This window comes from Gopherus evgoodei, chromosome 1 (assembly GCF_007399415.2).
Source record: "Gopherus evgoodei ecotype Sinaloan lineage chromosome 1, rGopEvg1_v1.p, whole genome shotgun sequence".
NCBI classification, from domain to species: Eukaryota; Metazoa; Chordata; order Testudines; family Testudinidae; genus Gopherus; species Gopherus evgoodei.
This window is the reverse complement of record NC_044322.1, coordinates 243336466-243352904: the sequence shown is the minus strand read 5'-3', so window position 1 is coordinate 243352904 and position 16439 is coordinate 243336466. Positions and strand designations below refer to the sequence as shown.

The 16439-nt window shown below is 40.1% G+C and overlaps 1 protein-coding gene across 8 annotated transcripts in view; it reads left to right on the top strand.

The window, feature by feature from the left end:
• SOX5 (SRY-box transcription factor 5) overlaps positions 1–16439 on the top strand; it is an 880866-nt gene that overhangs the window by 653393 nt on the left and 211034 nt on the right. For all 8 annotated transcript variants that reach the window (XM_030541505.1, XM_030541513.1, XM_030541529.1 and 5 more), the window contains one exon: positions 8830–8916. In XM_030541505.1, coding sequence (XP_030397365.1) covers positions 8830–8916 — 87 coding nt within the window. The remainder of the gene's footprint in view (positions 1–8829; positions 8917–16439) is intronic.

The window sequence follows — 16439 nt, the reverse complement described above, 5'->3', positions numbered from 1 at the left end:
GTGGGCTGATCAAAGTGTCTCTGCCTTGTAGTTTTTGGGAAAATCTTAAATGCTCTGTGTTAACAATCTTTTGTGGAATTGTGTCCACAGACCAAAAGCTGTGTGTAAAAATTAACAGACTGTTTCATCCATAGTACTGTACATGCTACAGTGTGCAATTGCATGGCTGCTGGCCCAGTCATGTGTGTGTGTGTGTGCGCGACAGCCTGGATTTTTTTTTTATATTCAGTATCTCTCCCCCTGTGCCAGTTGTGCCCCATGCATGTGCTATGTATATCTTTGTGGATACATTTCATGATGCCTACATCTCAGGGGGCAGTGCTACCTTGACTGCAAGAGGAAATGTGTAGTCTTGAATTTCCAAACCTCAGTGCACTGGATATGTGTCTGTTTGTGATCTATGGTGTCTTGCAAAGCTGCATGTAATGCCTTAAAAGCACTGCTTGGTTGTTAGAGGATCATATATGTGAGTGTGCAAATGCTGTATGTTCTTGTAACCCCATGATAACAATTTACAGGGGAGAGATAACTCAGTGGTTTGAGCATTGCCCTGCTAAACCCAGGGTTGTGAATTCAATCCTTGAGAAGGCCATTTCTGGGGCAAAAAAAATCTGTCAGGGACTGTACTTGTTCCTACTAGTGAAGGCAGGGGACTGGACTCAATGACCTTTCAAAGTCCCTTCCAGTTCTATCAGATATGTATATCTCCATATATACATTTTTCTGGGGAGGGATAGCTCAGTGGTTTGAGCATTAGCCTGCTAAACCCAAGGTTGTGAGTTCAGTCCTTGAGGGGTCCACTTAGGGATTTGAGGCCAAAAAATCAGTAGTTGGTCCTGCCTAGTGAAGGCAGGGGGCTGGACTCAATGACTGTTCAGGGTCCCTTCCAGCTCTACGAGATAGGTATATCTCCATATCAAACAAAAAAAAATCACACAAACTATTTATAGTTAATACTGCCTTGTTCACTGGTGCATTGAGAATGCTTATGCAAGAATACTTGCTGGAGGGTGTTGGTATGATGGTGTGCAGATGGACATGGGGTGAAGAAATGGTGGATAGATGGCAGAGTGTGTTTACAGCTAGATTAGAAGGAAAGGATATATGGGTTCACACCCTGTTCTCCATTAGCTCTTTCCAGGCAATGCAAACACAGAGGCACACATTGCCAAGAGTTAGGGTATATCAGCATACACTGTAGTTTCTTTAATGCCTTCCCAGATTCCCCCTCTTTCAGGGATGACCTTTATCGGCATGTGACATTCAGACTATCTGGAGGTCCAGCTGGATTTTGGACACCATTCTTTACTCCACCTTGTTGTCCACTTGCTGGCCAGTGGCAGACATGGACCCCTCATCCACTGCTCCACAAGGGCTTCCTCCTCCTGTCCTGGACATGAATTGTTCACAGTGGTTACAAGGGAAATGATAGTGTCCCTGAATATAGCAGCCAGCTGGTTATAAAAGACACAGGTCATGTAGGGAGCTCTGGAACTCATTGTTCTCCTTCACCTTCTGATGGTCCTGCCTCAGCTCCTTTCCCTTTGCACAGTCCTGGGACTTCTCTTTGCAAGTTTTGAGTTTTGCCGTTTCCTTTGCCTTGTCATTGTAAATAGTCTTGTTCCTATGGGAGTGCTGCAGCTGAGCCTGCACACACTCCTCTCTCTACAATGCAAGGAAATCGAGCATCTCCTTCTTGAACTAAGCAGCAGCATAGGACTGAGAACAAGGAGCCATGCTGTCAGCAAATAATCAGCAGGTAACAGCAACATATATGCCTGTGAAGACCTTGCTGGTGGGCTTCTAGTCATTGTGACCCCTGGACAGTGGAGTTCAAAAGTGCTTCTAGACAGATCACTCCTGAAGGGAATGTTGCATTGTGGGATTGCAGCTGGAGGACTGCTTATGGTACCCGTGCATTCACATTGTCACTATGCTGATAAAACTATAATAGCTGGAGGTTTAGGTCACTCCAAAAAGAGGAATAAGTAAGTTGGAAAATTTGGAGAGTTTTGTCAGTAAGAGACAAAATTAGACGTGGATGCTGCATTCCAGGCTGTGCTGAAAATAATGAGTGTTAGTACAACTTTTTAGTGCAAACTAGGCCTTAGAACTCAATTCCTTTCTCACAATGAAACCATTGCCGTAAAAGAGGGATTTGGAACAAATATGTCAGTGAAGCACAGTTAAAGCCCAAGTAAACCAAGAACAAGGTATTATGGTATGCATAGTTAGCCCACAAGAAATTGGTTTACAAAGGTCGTTTTCTGTTCATTTCCTTAGGTCCTTTATTTTTTTAATACTTTCAGAGAAGCTTAACATATACACATGCTCACCTACACAAACGTGTGTGTGTGTGTAGATACATACTCAAATTGAACTGGTTTATAGACCCTACTGCACTGGAGAGAATGTGGTTTTATTCCTGGCACTGCAGCTCCAATTGAGAATTACTGGATGCTGGCATGAGTCTCCAGGTCTCATTGTTCCATCTGAGGGAGTCTGTCTTGAGAGTGTTTGGCACCAAGGAGGGAAAGGAGGGAGAGTTCTTGGGAATGAACATGAACTGAAGAGCCAGTATGCTACTGCAACAATGGCTGGCACAGTTGGAGGGCCGTTCACTGTTGAGTATTGCCATAGGCATTGATGCGAAGCAGCATATGCAAGCAAAAGAGGCAAGGGTCAAAAAAGGGAAAATAAAATGCTGTGTAAATATATTACCAAGGACATAATGACTGATAAACATACAACCAGGAAAAAAAAATAATTGTTGTGAATTAATCTGAATTTCAGGTCAAAGGACTCTGTTCATCCACATTCTTCTCTTTTGCCACTATTTATTTTACAATTTCTGTTCTTCTTCCCATATTTTGTTCTCTTTCTCTTCCCCTGCCCTAGCCATAACTCCATAACACTTAGGATTAATGGAGTGCTTTTAATCATTGAGAACCTTTGCAAGTATTAACTTCACAACACCCCTATGAGTAAATACTATAATATCCTGACTATTCTGTAGGTGTATCACTGCTATCTACTAGATAGAACCAGAACTAGTGTGCTAAAGGCTAGATTCACAATAGAACTTAGATGTCTAGAAAATCATTGGGATTTACAAAGCCTGAGTTAGGCTCCCTATACAATGAATGAGGAGAGATAGGCACTTCAGAACAAAGTTCACAAAAGCCAGGATGCCAGGTGGCTCTTCACGTAAGCTAGCCAGTGGGAGATGCTAAGCCTCATCCCTCTCACAGAGATAGGTACTTAAGTGTGGGCTGCAGGGAGGCATGTCCCTTTGCTCTGAGATTCTCTGCTGCAACCCCTCTCTTGGTGTTAGGTGCCTATGCTGTTTTTCCTAGAAGCCAGATGGAGAGGGTGCTCCCTCATAACTTAAATAACATAAATAACGAAAGAATCAGTAGGACAAAGAGAGAGTGTGCAATGAGTCTGTAGCCTGATGGGTTTGAGTACTCACCTGTAAAGTGGGAGACATTTCCAGCAGGGGTGCCGGAAAAAGGGGGGGAAAGGGCCATGGCCTTCCCATTTTTTGCCACAGGCCAGCCCCCTGCTCCTCCTCTTCCTCATGGAAGCTGGAGCCCAACCTGGGTAAGAACGGCCCAGGGAGCTCAGGCACAGACCTTCCATCTGCCTGGGATGGGAGGGCCTGAGAGAAGTCCCCAGCCTGTGTGTCCCCCATCGGCCCCAAGCCCCTGGCCTGGGGCAGATGGAGGGTACTCAGCTCCCCACAGCTTCCTGGGCGGCTCTTACCATGGCCCGGCTGCGGCTTTTCGGCCCCTGAGGCCCCACCACCAGGCTAGACGCTGGAGCCGGATCAAGGTAAGAGCCACACATCCTCCACCTGCCCCAGGCTCCCCAACCTGGCTCCGGCTTGACGCGGGGGGATAGGAGGAAGAGGAAGGGTGGGGGTGGGGCCAAGGAAGGGGCGGGGCCTTGTGCCCCCCCCCTTTAGGAAGGATCCTCCTGCCTCCAGTGCCTCTGCTCCAATTACTCATCTTAAATTATTTATTCACAGTGAAACAGCTTCAACAAGAGAGACTGAGGAAGTCTCACATCACACTATCCCTTAGCCATGTGATTAGGGCATGCTCATAAGAGGTCCCTGTTCAAATCCCTTCTCCCCCTCAGGTGGAGGAGAGATTTGAACCAGGTAAGTATCTTAATCACTGGGCTAAAAGGGAGGGAGGTGGTCCTCCTTCCATCCATTTTGTGTAAGCTCACCTACAGGGGCCTGATCCAATAGCTAAGCTCTGAACATGTTTACTGGATGTGGACCTACAGACAAGTCAGGTGGAGGAATGCCTGTCTTTGTGAATTACTCTGGGGCTCAGGGGTCTGGACACCTGGCATCGGACTGCTGTGTGCATGTGAGAGGTACAAAAATATAGGTGCCTAGCGTAGGTGTAGTTTGACGTATTTGCAGAGGCAGCTCCAGTCAGGCAATGGGGCTACAGGTGGTGAGGCAAATTCTGCGCCTACCCGAGGTTTGCAGTTTGGGAGGGGGGCAGTGTCTCCTGCATCCCAAACTATACCTGTTGTGCCTCGATAGCTTTTGGTGCCAAGTTAATTTAGGCACCTGTGAGGTTTGATGGCAGCTGAATACGATTTTTATTAATCCCAGTGGGGCCTGATTCTGGGGTTTAGGCAGCTAAAGAAGCAGTTTGGTGCCTAAGTCTTTTGTCAGGTTTCAGAGTAGCAGCCGTGTTAGTATGTATCCGCAAAAAGAACAGGAGTACTTATGGTACCTTAGAGACTAACACATTTATTTCAGCATGAGCTTTCATGAGCTACAGCTCTAGCTCAGTGGTTCTCAAACTTTTTTGTATTGGTGATCCCTTTCACATAGCAAACCTCTGAGTGCGAACCCCCCATCCCCCTGTATAAATTAAAAACACTTTTTTCTATATATAACACCATTATAAATGCTGGAGACAAAGTGGGATTTGGGGTGGCAGCTCGCGAACCCACATGTAATAAGCTCACGTCCCTTTGAGGGCTTCCAATCCCCAGTGAGAGAACCCCTGCTAGCTCTGTGTGTCATAGGGTCTATGTTGCTAATAGTTAACAGAGATTTTCTTTTAACTCAAGTAGATGAGTCCTGTGTTCCTGAAGAAGGAAGAGTTAAGCACTATCGCCTCTGTTACTGAGAAGATGTGAATGAGTATGGCATACAGCGTAGCATATCCAGCATCTGTGTTTGTATAGCACTTAGCATAATGAGGTCCTGGGTCCATGACTGGCAATTGTACTAGGTGGCTAGAAATTGTTATAGTATTATCCCCATTTTACAGATGGTGAAAATGAGGTAAAGCTGTTCAGTGATTTCCCAAATCCATGAAGAGAATCCATGTCAGAATAGTGATTAGAAGTAGCAGTTGCCAGTTCTCAGTCGTGTGCTCAGATCACTAGACTGAGTCTAGCTTTATGGTTAGTACACATTGCATGAGTACCCATATGTAAATATGTAAACTTTCTAAATTGCACAACGTATGTCTGTTTTGCAAACAATTTATTGTAATTTCTTTTCCCAGTATATTTGCTCCTCCTGACAAAATGTGTTAGGCTTTTATTTAGTTTGTGAAAGTTTCTATGGTTGTAGCTTTTAGGACAATTATGTTTTTTAATATTTATCTGTTTCAAATCTGTTTTTATAGAGTGGATATAATACATAAATTCTAATCAGTTTAAGATACAATATGTAAACCTTTCACAAACAATACTCAGAATACATGAACAGGCCATATTACATTATTGTGTAACACAATATAATCAAACTATAATTTGATATAGACTTTCAGTTCTTCCTTTTGAATGGGGGATGGCCATCTATTGTCTCTAAAATCATAGTATTCTTTTTTTTTAAAATAAAAATATTTGCAGGCTGTAAAAATAGCAAAATTCTGTCAAAGTGCCTCATGTGACAATTGCAGTTCAAGTCAAAAGAGGTTTCAAACTACTTTAGTACATCAATTAAGCATGATTACATGTATCTTAAACAAAAAAAATCCATATAGTATTATTTTAAATAGTTAACATTCAGTATTTCAACGGGGAAAACACTTATTAGATCACAACAATCTATTTTACGCCATCAGCATTGCAGAGGGGATTATAATTGTGTTAAATTTTCATATTACTCATATTTACACATTAATGAACAGATGCATTGTTACTATTGGGATTTTGCCATTTGGCCTTTCCCATCCCTAATCATGAATTTCCTACTGAGATCTTTACCGTTCTAGCAGAAATTCAGTCATTGATACATGGCTGTCCATTGAATTCATTATTCTTAGCTTGTTTGTTGCAGCTCTTCGCGAATTTCCAGTAGAGTCAGGTTGCAAGAACAGTAATTTGTAACATGAGTTGTTTCATTACAGTCAATAGAATTTTATTGACAAAATAAAACAAAAAAAAATCCCTACAAGAATAGCACTGGTGTAAATCACAGCCACTCCTATCCTGGTTTATGCATAGAAAGTTAACTATGATTTCTGATCAAGCACCTTCCAATAACACGGTCATGAAGGAGCCATTCATTTGGAGGGACTATTTGTTACAAGGAGGGTAATTGTACTATGTTGCTGTGTAGCTGAGCTGTGTCTCTGCTTGGTAGTTAATACAGGGGCCTGCAGTGAACCTGGAGTGTTCTGTAGGCTTCAGAAACCAGGCTACTGTTGCTTTAACTCTCCAAGTTAGACAGAAGACTTCTGTTTCTTTGCTAGCACACTACAGCGCATATTTTGTCTAGCTGCAGGGGAAAAGCTTTGTCATGGACTTTGCTGACAATAGACTTAAAAGTAAAACGGTCTACTTTTGGTGCCTGGAGGTTCTGTAGCCTATTGTTAGTTCACAATGGATTTCTATTGCTGCATTCCTGCTTTGCAAAGGTTTGTTAGCTTTTAATGACTGACAGTCCTCTATTGCAAATACCGCATTGGCACTGGCCTGTTTACATGCTACTCAAGAATTTTTGAAAAACACAGGAAAAAAGAAAACAGCAATGTTTATTTGACCTATTCAAGATATGTTTTAAAAAATGGTTTCCTTCATGAAGTGTTTACTGGGAAAGTACAATCTTTGGAAATATTTGTAAAAGTGTTTAAAGCACAGTGGAATCTTCTTATCATGAACTCAGGAATGGAAATATTAATGTTATAACGTTAACATGCAGCTTCTCATAGCTATTTCATCGTGATCTAATTGTAATTTTTGAACTTGTAATTAAATCTTTTATTAATGTAGTTCTTGTTATTACAAAAAAGTTAGACTAAAACTTCATTCACCCTACCATTTAAAGAGCAGAATTCCTGTAATTGTATATTTTTTGAATATTAAAGTGGAGACTGAACATTTAGGGATGGTGTATGTGAGAGAGATTATATTATATTATATTGTTAGTTTATGAAATAAAGATTTTGGGTTCACTTTCGTTGTCCATAAATCCTTTATCAAGAGAGAATAAAATATTATATTATTGGCATTTTGAGAGAGAAAGAAACGTTTAATATGGTTTTATTGAAAACTGCACACAGATTTTGTGACACTGATTCCTGAGAGCTTTAAGATAGGGGCTCAAGAAGGTTGGCAAAATTAGCCAAACAAGATAATGAAGGCTCCTCATAAAGCTTTTTACTGTGGGGAAAATTAACCAGTTGCTAATAATTGTATGGTCCCTAGGCCAGACGGTCCCTTTGATAAGTTAACATGTACTCCTTTTATGCTCCCGGTAGGGGGTAAACAAATGCCTGAACAAATACAAATACACATAAACACAAATGTGGAGAATAGCAGTATATGTCTGAGATCCAGATAATAAGTGTGGGTATTGTTATTTAGATGGCACATACTGGGACACTTATCTTTTAGTACACTCCATTTTCTAACTGAATGCAGTACTAATCATGGGATTGAAAGCCATTGTAATTGTGTACCCATCTAAATGCTGACAAGAATATACAATTACATTGTTTGGAACTGAGTTTAATGTTCTCTGAATTTTATTAGCATTTATATTTACTTATGCATTAAAATTCCACACAAAAAAGAGGTCAAAATGCAAGAGTTAGAGACATAAATGTTGGCCGCATCCACACCCTCAGTGTATTTTCCCCCAAAAATATTGAACAAATATATTTTATTATAAAAAGGAACTGATAGAAATCTGAAATAAGAAAATAATGGGTTTCCATTCTAGGCAATGCTTCCCCCTGCCTCCCCTTTTCTGGATTTTACAGTCTTTGTAAAGCTTTTTATCACACCAAACTTTTTATTATTATTATTTACAATGTCTGAATATGTGTGTGTTACTGGAAAATCTTTCCACGGCGTACTTACCACCACATGATGTTTAAACACACATTATAAAGTGGATGTAATTGTAAACACACAGAGGGACATAATTACATGTAGCAGATTTAGGAGCTTATTCTTTGCCTTTTTTTACTCTGCATTTTCTCAACATAATTATTTTTTGACTTCAGACTAACATCCTGAAATTGACAAGCATCCATTATAAGCAGGAACTTGTTCACTAAATTGAAAAACAATGAATTGCAGGTTTATATGTGCCCATTGTCATACAGAATTACTATGGCTTTGTTCCACAAGAGGAAAAAGCTAATGATTTTGAAACAGCAGGTGACAAAACACATTCTCCCCCCCACCCTTCTTCTTATCAGTTTGTTGATGAAGTCATTACGAATTGGGGCCCAGAATAGGGTTGGCCTTATTTTTAGCAGATAGACTTTTAATGAGTTCTATTGTGGAGCCAGTCATGTTGATTTTCTTACATTTTTTTCTCTCTTCACTCAGAAACTCCTAGTATTGAAAAGCTACTATCAAAGGACTGGAAAGACAAGCTTCTTGCCATGGGATCAGGGAACTTTGGAGAAATAAAAGGTAACATTGTCACTGTGATCCTACAGAGTTAAAATGAAACAAAAATAAAATGTGTATATATAATTAGCATTATGGAATTTCTTCATGTTTTTTGTTTTGTTTCTCATTTCTTTGTTTGTTGGCAGTGTACAATCTCCTTGTGTGTTTTTTAATAAACCATGGTATGTCCTAAATGAACAAGCCACTTTCATTTATGTAAGGCTTTTGTTCCATCTTTAATTCTGTTTTTGTCAATATAAGGGGAGTCTATTATAGGATTCATATAAAACCCAGCAGACATTTTCACAGTTCACATATTAACATAGTGTTTAGCATCCATCTACAGCAGGAACTATACATCTGAAATCGGAAGATCTGAAATGTTTGCTATTGTTGGTGCAGACGGTGATAATATTGTGCAATAGATGAAAGGGCAAAGTTTTTGTAGTAAAGCATGTTCCTTTAAAGTCCTGCTGTAGAAGGAAAATGCAAAATGTGACCATTATTCAGCAGTAGTACCTTCTGTTTTGCCAAGATATTTGCCCGTTTTATATATGTGAGGTCACTTTAGGAAACTGGTAGTTGTTTATTTATATGCAGTATTTCTGTTCAAAATAAGTGTGTCAAACTTGATGTAAATTCAAAAGAAGCCTATGTTCCCCTAAAAGAAAACAGTGTGAGACTTCCACTTTGTACATGATAGTCAGAGGGGGCTACTGTGATCTTCTAATCTGACCTTCTGTATAACAGAGAACTGCCCCACATATAGATAGGATAGAGCCATCAATGGCTATTAGCCAGGATGGACAGGGATAGCATTCCTAGCCTCTGTTTGCCAGAAGCTGAGACAGGGGATGGGTCACTTGGTGATTACCTGTTCTGTTCATTTTCTTCCCTCTGGAGCACCTGGCATTGGCCACTGTCAGAAGACAGGATACTGGGCTAAATGGACCCAATATGGCCGTTCTTATGTTCTGAATCCTGTTTGAACTAGAACATGTCTTGCACCACTTACATCAATGCAAATCCAGAGCAGCTCCATTAAAGTCAATGAAATACACCAGTGTAAAAGTGGTGTGACATCAGAATTAAGCCCTACTTATTTTTAATAGACCTAGTTTTCTGCCATTGTTTTACTCGTATTGGGGAAAACCCTAAAGTCCTTATTCAGACACATTCCCCAAAACTTACTCCAGACAGTTTTAAAGACCTGTTGCACAGTGCACTGTAACACTCAGTAAAATGTTGAAACAAAAGCTGTCAATTTACTCTAATCCGAAAAGGCAGTCAGAGAATAATTCATAGGTTTATATTAAAACATAGTATTTTATTCATATGTTCCTTTCAGCTTGTCACAAATAAGCTACCGGCACTAGCTTGCTCCAGTCCACCGACTTACACAAGAGGGAAAGTATGCTATTTGCTCCCCGCAACTTCCCTAGCTAGGGATTGTAACTCGTATGAGTCCAGAATAAATATACGCATCTGGTACACTTATTTGATAACTTGATGACCAAACACAGCGCTTCAGCACTAAGAAGCCTGAGATATTACTCTTATTATAAGTGGGCCAAATTCTGAATTCCTTACTCAGTCTTTGCACATGCAAACGCACTTGAGCACACTTTTCTCACGTGTGTGAGTCAATAGGCCAGAGAGGGCTGTTGCTAATATCTCGGCTTATGTGTGATTAGTACATATTAAAAAAGTATATTATTTAAGTAACCCCACGATGTGGTGTAAACTGATTCATTAATCTTTAAGGCGTTTCAGGCTGAGGGTCCATAGATGGCTTTCATTTCAGCTTTTGTTGTTGTGTTGCTGCAGCAGCAACCACAAGCTCTCTGGAACTTCTTTAACCCTTGAGATGCTGGAGTTTTAAAAAAGTTACTCCCTATGATCCTCCGCTCTCTTCGGATGAGTAAAGACTCTGAAGCATGCTCTGTACTAAGAAGGCAGTCTCTTCCAAATCCCTATGATCTTGTTCTGTTGGAGGGCAGTCGTTTTTCTCCTTTCCTCTCTTTCCCCTTCACAAGTTAAACTTGAAAGCAGCAGCAACTATAAGATAATACGAAAGAAATTCAACAGCTCTTTCAGTCTTGCCTAGGGGGCAGGAGGAGGATGGGGAGCAAGCGTGCAGCCTCAAAGAAGAGTTTTATTTGCTTTAACTTTTGTTTTTAAATTTCATATTTTGAACACAAGTTGAGTTATTGTTTCATAGCTTTGTTCAAAGCCTCACAGCCAATGCATTTTACTGGAACTGTGGTTCTATGGCTGGGGGCATGGTTGTTAGGTGTTTGGATCAGGTTTGGCAGTAAGCTGCGAAAACAGGCGCTGGTTTATTTTTCCTACTGACTGCCGTGACAGTTGCAATTATTGTGCATTGTTTGTAGGTGGCTAGAAAGAAGGGAGGATACAATAGTGTGTTGCTCTCTGGGGGTAAATGAATTTGACTTACAGGTTCTTGTGGGGGGTCATGCAGGCTGATTATTTAGTGCCCAGGAATGTGGTTTTCATGCCACCGCTAGCCATGAGCGACTAGCAAACAATAGGTCAGTGGTATTGCAGCTGTATTTAGTGAGACAACATGAAAGGTGTGCAAGTTGAGCTGTTTTATACATACACACACACACAGGCATTGTACTGGAAAGAAGTAATGTTTTTTCCCTGCTATGTGAACATGAGGTTATTAACAGTTTTTCTACTGTAATTATTAAATTCTGTAGATGTATATTTGGCTTGGCAACTGTATTTAAAAAATTATCTATTAGTGATATTTGGAAACACGTTCTCAAATAGTATCTTTTTTTATTAGGACGTTCTGGAAAGTGTACAGGACTGAAGATGTTTTGCCCAACTATTTTGTATAGCAAATAGTTTTTTCCATTTAAATGTTCAAAATTTCATTGTGTTTTTCATTAGATCCAGAGGAGTTTTACAGGGTTGTGTGCTGCAGATGCAGCACTAGGTTGCTTATTGTTATTGCCTGGGTTTATGTCATTAACATTGAGTTATAGTGTCTGGTAGAGGCAAAAATCAGAAGAAGATTAGACTGTAGCAAGAATCTTTATTTTCTGTTCCTGTTATTTCTGTTAAATAAACAAATGGTAATATTTTACCGAAGGTGGGGAAGTATGTGCATTAGCTAGAGCAAGCACCAGCGACATCAGGATTCCCCAGTTCTAATCCCAACTCTACTGTTTACTTGTTCTGTAATTTTCAGCAAGTCTTTTAATATCTCTTTCTCAATTTACCTATCTTTACAATGGGAGAAGCAATACTTAGTCATATTCTGGGGGTGCTCAGAGACCTAATTATTAGTTGTGTTGCACTTTGAGATCATCAGCTGGAAGGATCCATATATGTCCAATTATAAAAGAAAAGGGAAAATTCGTGTTTTATTCTTGTGGTGTAAATGTATGTGTGTATTCTGGAAAAGTTCATTCAGTTTCATAAACATTTCAGGGATATGATTGGGGGAAACTTCCAGAATCAGTAATATCTAAAAAAAAATGAATTAAGTGTATCCATTGTATATTGTGTGTGTTTGTATAGTTATATAGCAGAGGTGGGCAAACTACGGCCTGCACGCCCCTCCTGCCTGGCCCCTGAGCTCCTGGCCCGGGAGGCTTGCCCCGTCCCCTCCCTGGCTGTTCCCCCTTCTTTGGGTAGCAGGGCTGCGAGCTCCTGGGGCAACGCAACTGCAGAGCCTGGCCTGACCCCGGTGCTATGTGCTGTGCAGTGGCGATGGCATGGCTGGAGAAGGGGTGGTTGGATGAGGGAGGGGCCCCGGGGGGGCAGTCAGGAAAGAGAGGAGGAATTGGCTGAGGCAGATGTCCGGGGGGGCTGTCGGGGCGGGGGGGAGAGTTGGATAGGGGGCAGGGCCAGACCATACAATTTCTGAAACCTGATGTGGCCCTCAGGCCAATAAGTTTGTCCACTCTGATATATAGTAATAGTGGATGGAAGAAAAGTAAAAGCCTGAGGATGGAAGCTTCCAAGGAGAGCTTATTTTGAAAGTCACACAATTTTGAATCTGCTCAAAGCAAGTCAATCCTTAATACACTAAATAAAATTCCAGTATAAGATGCCCTTTAATTCTTTCAAAGCACCAAGTAATTAAGTTGTTAAAAACTTTTAAAATATGTATTGAATTAGTTAGATATGTTTAAATAGAAATTCTTTCTACATCCACTGATTTTGCAAATGGGTTCAGAAAAGCCCATTGGATTAGTCATGGATAACGCACAGTGAAGCAGGATGAGTTTCAGAGCTGAAACTGATCACCTACAGGAGTTCGATTTCCTCCCAGTTCAGCACAGCACATTAGCTTCCATGTAGTATAAGGTGAGAGTGGTTGTCTTCCTCCATAGCATTAATATCTGCTACAGCAGAGGCCCCATATAGAATGGACCAATGGCCTAGTGCAATATGGCAAATCCTAAATTGCTTTGTTCCACTGTCTCCACACTCGGAAAATGCACCGCTATTGTTAATGGTATTTCATTTCCACCAGTGTTAGCATTGTTAGAAGTCCTATTGTAGATGGGAGGTGTCAGCTGGTGCGACCCCTTCAAGCACCTGAATCGGCCAGCTCTCAGCAGATACAGTGGTAGCATTCAGTGGCCCTTCCACACTAGATTTTCCAGTGTTGCTAACACTAGTTGGGTTGAACTGGCATTAGCAATGGTGCGAAAACTTTGAAAAACTTTCCTAGCATGCATAGGGCTTTTGTGTTAATCTAATTTATTTCCCATTTGCCAGAAGTTAATATATTTTGATATATCCCCTACTTAACTGATTTTGAATCCGTATAGGGAATTACAAGACAAAAGTTTAAGCTGACTTCTGTTTACAATCTTCCCGATTTTGCTTACTTGCAGAATTAAAGACATTGTTTAAGAACTGTCGTGCCTGAATCTCTGAAAGTCTGGGCAAGTCGGAATCCGCATTTTTTTTAAAGCCCTCTCTATTGCATGGGATAGTTCTCAAACAACTCTGGTGAACTCTTCTTTTCACCTCGTGTAAAAATGAGGAGTCATTGGGGCAAATTTGGCTCTCAACTGCACCCATTTGAAAGCAAGTCAACTCCAGTGAAGTAACTCTAGGTTTAAATGAGTGTGGATTAACCCACCATGCCTAATCTTAATGCACTAACCCATATATATGTGACATAGACATTTATTTTTAAGCAGAGAGCTCTGTTCCATGTTGTATGAAATATCAGTATAGGTATTTATATTAAACTATGTTTGATGTATGACAAAAGTGTGTTTGATGAAGACTTTAATCTTGCTTGTGTGTAGTGAAGTCGGGGCATGGGGGGTATATGCAGTGAACAGTCTTATGACTACCAATAATGGATTAAGAGAAATAATCCATTCAGTGATACTATAGCTCATCAGAGCCGTGAATTAAAGACATATATTATGTAGATTCAATGTATGGATTAAAACGGATAATCTGTGAGGTGACACACAGAATCTTGAGATAAGTGGGCTATGCAGATTCAGTATATGGATTGTGACGGATAATTCCATTTAAGTAACATTGGACAAGTTGAAGACAAGTAAGCTTGGGGTAGTGCTCATGTTATGAGCAGTAATCCAGTGAGTGACATGTTGGATCTCATAATCTGTAAACTGAAGACAAGAGAAAAAAGTATTCCACATTTAGATGTGGGAAAGGAGAAGGAGGGGGGGATTATTTATTGGGCAAAAATTGGGTTTAAACCTTTAACTAATAAAGCACAGATCCCCAGGAGATGTGTGAAAGCTGAGCATTCCCTTCATAGCTGTGTGAGTTTGCATTTGCAAATTATCGTTTGAAAAATGTTTGCATGGTTCTGTCAGATGTGGAACTGTGGTATTCTTTTTTATGGAAAGTATTGTATTTGAAATAGGAGAGAGAAGGAGAGTGAGAGAGAGCCATAAGTAGAGGAGATAAGATTCATGGGGTGGTTGGCTTCTTAAATATGATAAATTCAACATTTATTGCAACCTACTTGGTATCATCTTCTCTCTGTTTATTTACTTTGTTTTTTTTTTAATAGTAGCAATTTGCTGACAATGAGCTTTGGTCCTTTGCTGATATTCCAGAAGTGCTGGAGTGGGGAACCTGCCCAGTGGCACACTGGGGAACCTAAATTTTAAGGACAAACTTGGCAGCTGCTGAAATACTATAGGTTGATCAGAATACCATGTGATACTCTCAGCCAGCCAAAAAACAGAGAGTGCCAGTCAAGCCACACCAACGCAGTTTCGCTTTCAGGCAAATTTGAAAGACTGAAATGGACACTGTGGCTGGAGGGAGCTATTCTCATTTGTCCCTGCAGGTGGAGGTTAGTCCAAGAAATGGAAATGGCAACAATGTCTTGGGAGGAGGCCACCAAATAGGATTGGACGAGATACTGTTAAAATGTCTAAAAATATTAAAATCGAGACCTTTGTGACAAAGTAGTTAAAATGCTGCTTTCAAGCTGGACTGGAGTATTTCAGCTTTTTCTATGAATAGCATTAAAAAAATCAAATCCTACTTAACCAAATTCCTCTTCTATTTTTTTTAAAAAGTGGGGTTATCAATAGAGGGGGAAATAGTCTAAAATTGAACTAATTTAAATAGCAAATGGCAATCGCTTTATTTTGTTTGACCATGTGGAGGCCAAACCTCTCCATTTAAACGTCATCCAGAGCGTTGGCTTAAAAATAAAAAATGCTAAAACCAGTTTCCTCTTTGAGTTAAAAGTACCTCATGGATGCGTTGATAGAGATTAATGTTCTCAGCTACGTTTACCAGTCAAAAGGAAGCATATATATATATATGTGTGTGTGTGTGTATATACATATACACAAACACACTTCCTTTTGACATATATATATGCACACACACAAACCCATACACACACACTGTATACACACACATACAAACACATATATTTTATGCTGGGTTTGTCTTTTGCTGCTGTATAAAATTCAAAACATGAACCAGCTAGCATAGTTACAGCTTGTTGCCTGGATGGGGGAACAATGAATAGCTGCTGAGAAGTAATCCTAATATAATGTTGTCTATTCTTTTTGTAACCTTGACAGTAAATAACAAACCTGGTTAAATATCAAGCTTTGTTTGCAGCCTACCGTACCAAAACTTTTATGACAATCAATGCTGAATATTCATTGAGGACTTATTTCTAGCATTGCAGAATAGGTAATGTACTGGTCTGTTTCAGAATGTACTACTGAGCAGAAGGCTATGTCTTTGTCCCTACAGAATATTCATTCTTGAGGGTAACAGATAAAGATTATTGTTCATCAAGTGTTTTAGTTCATTCCAAGCCATCTTCCTTGAAGGCTAAAAGTTTCAGACAGTACACATTCTCAAATCAAGATGAATATTCACCTTCCAGGCTGTTATTCCAAAAAGAACATACTTTATTTGTTAAAATACAGAAGAACATATATTACAGAAAACTGTAGATAGACAACTGCTGTTGTTTTTTTTTTTTATTGTAAGCTATGTTTAGCTAGTACAAATCAATCAGAAAGTTT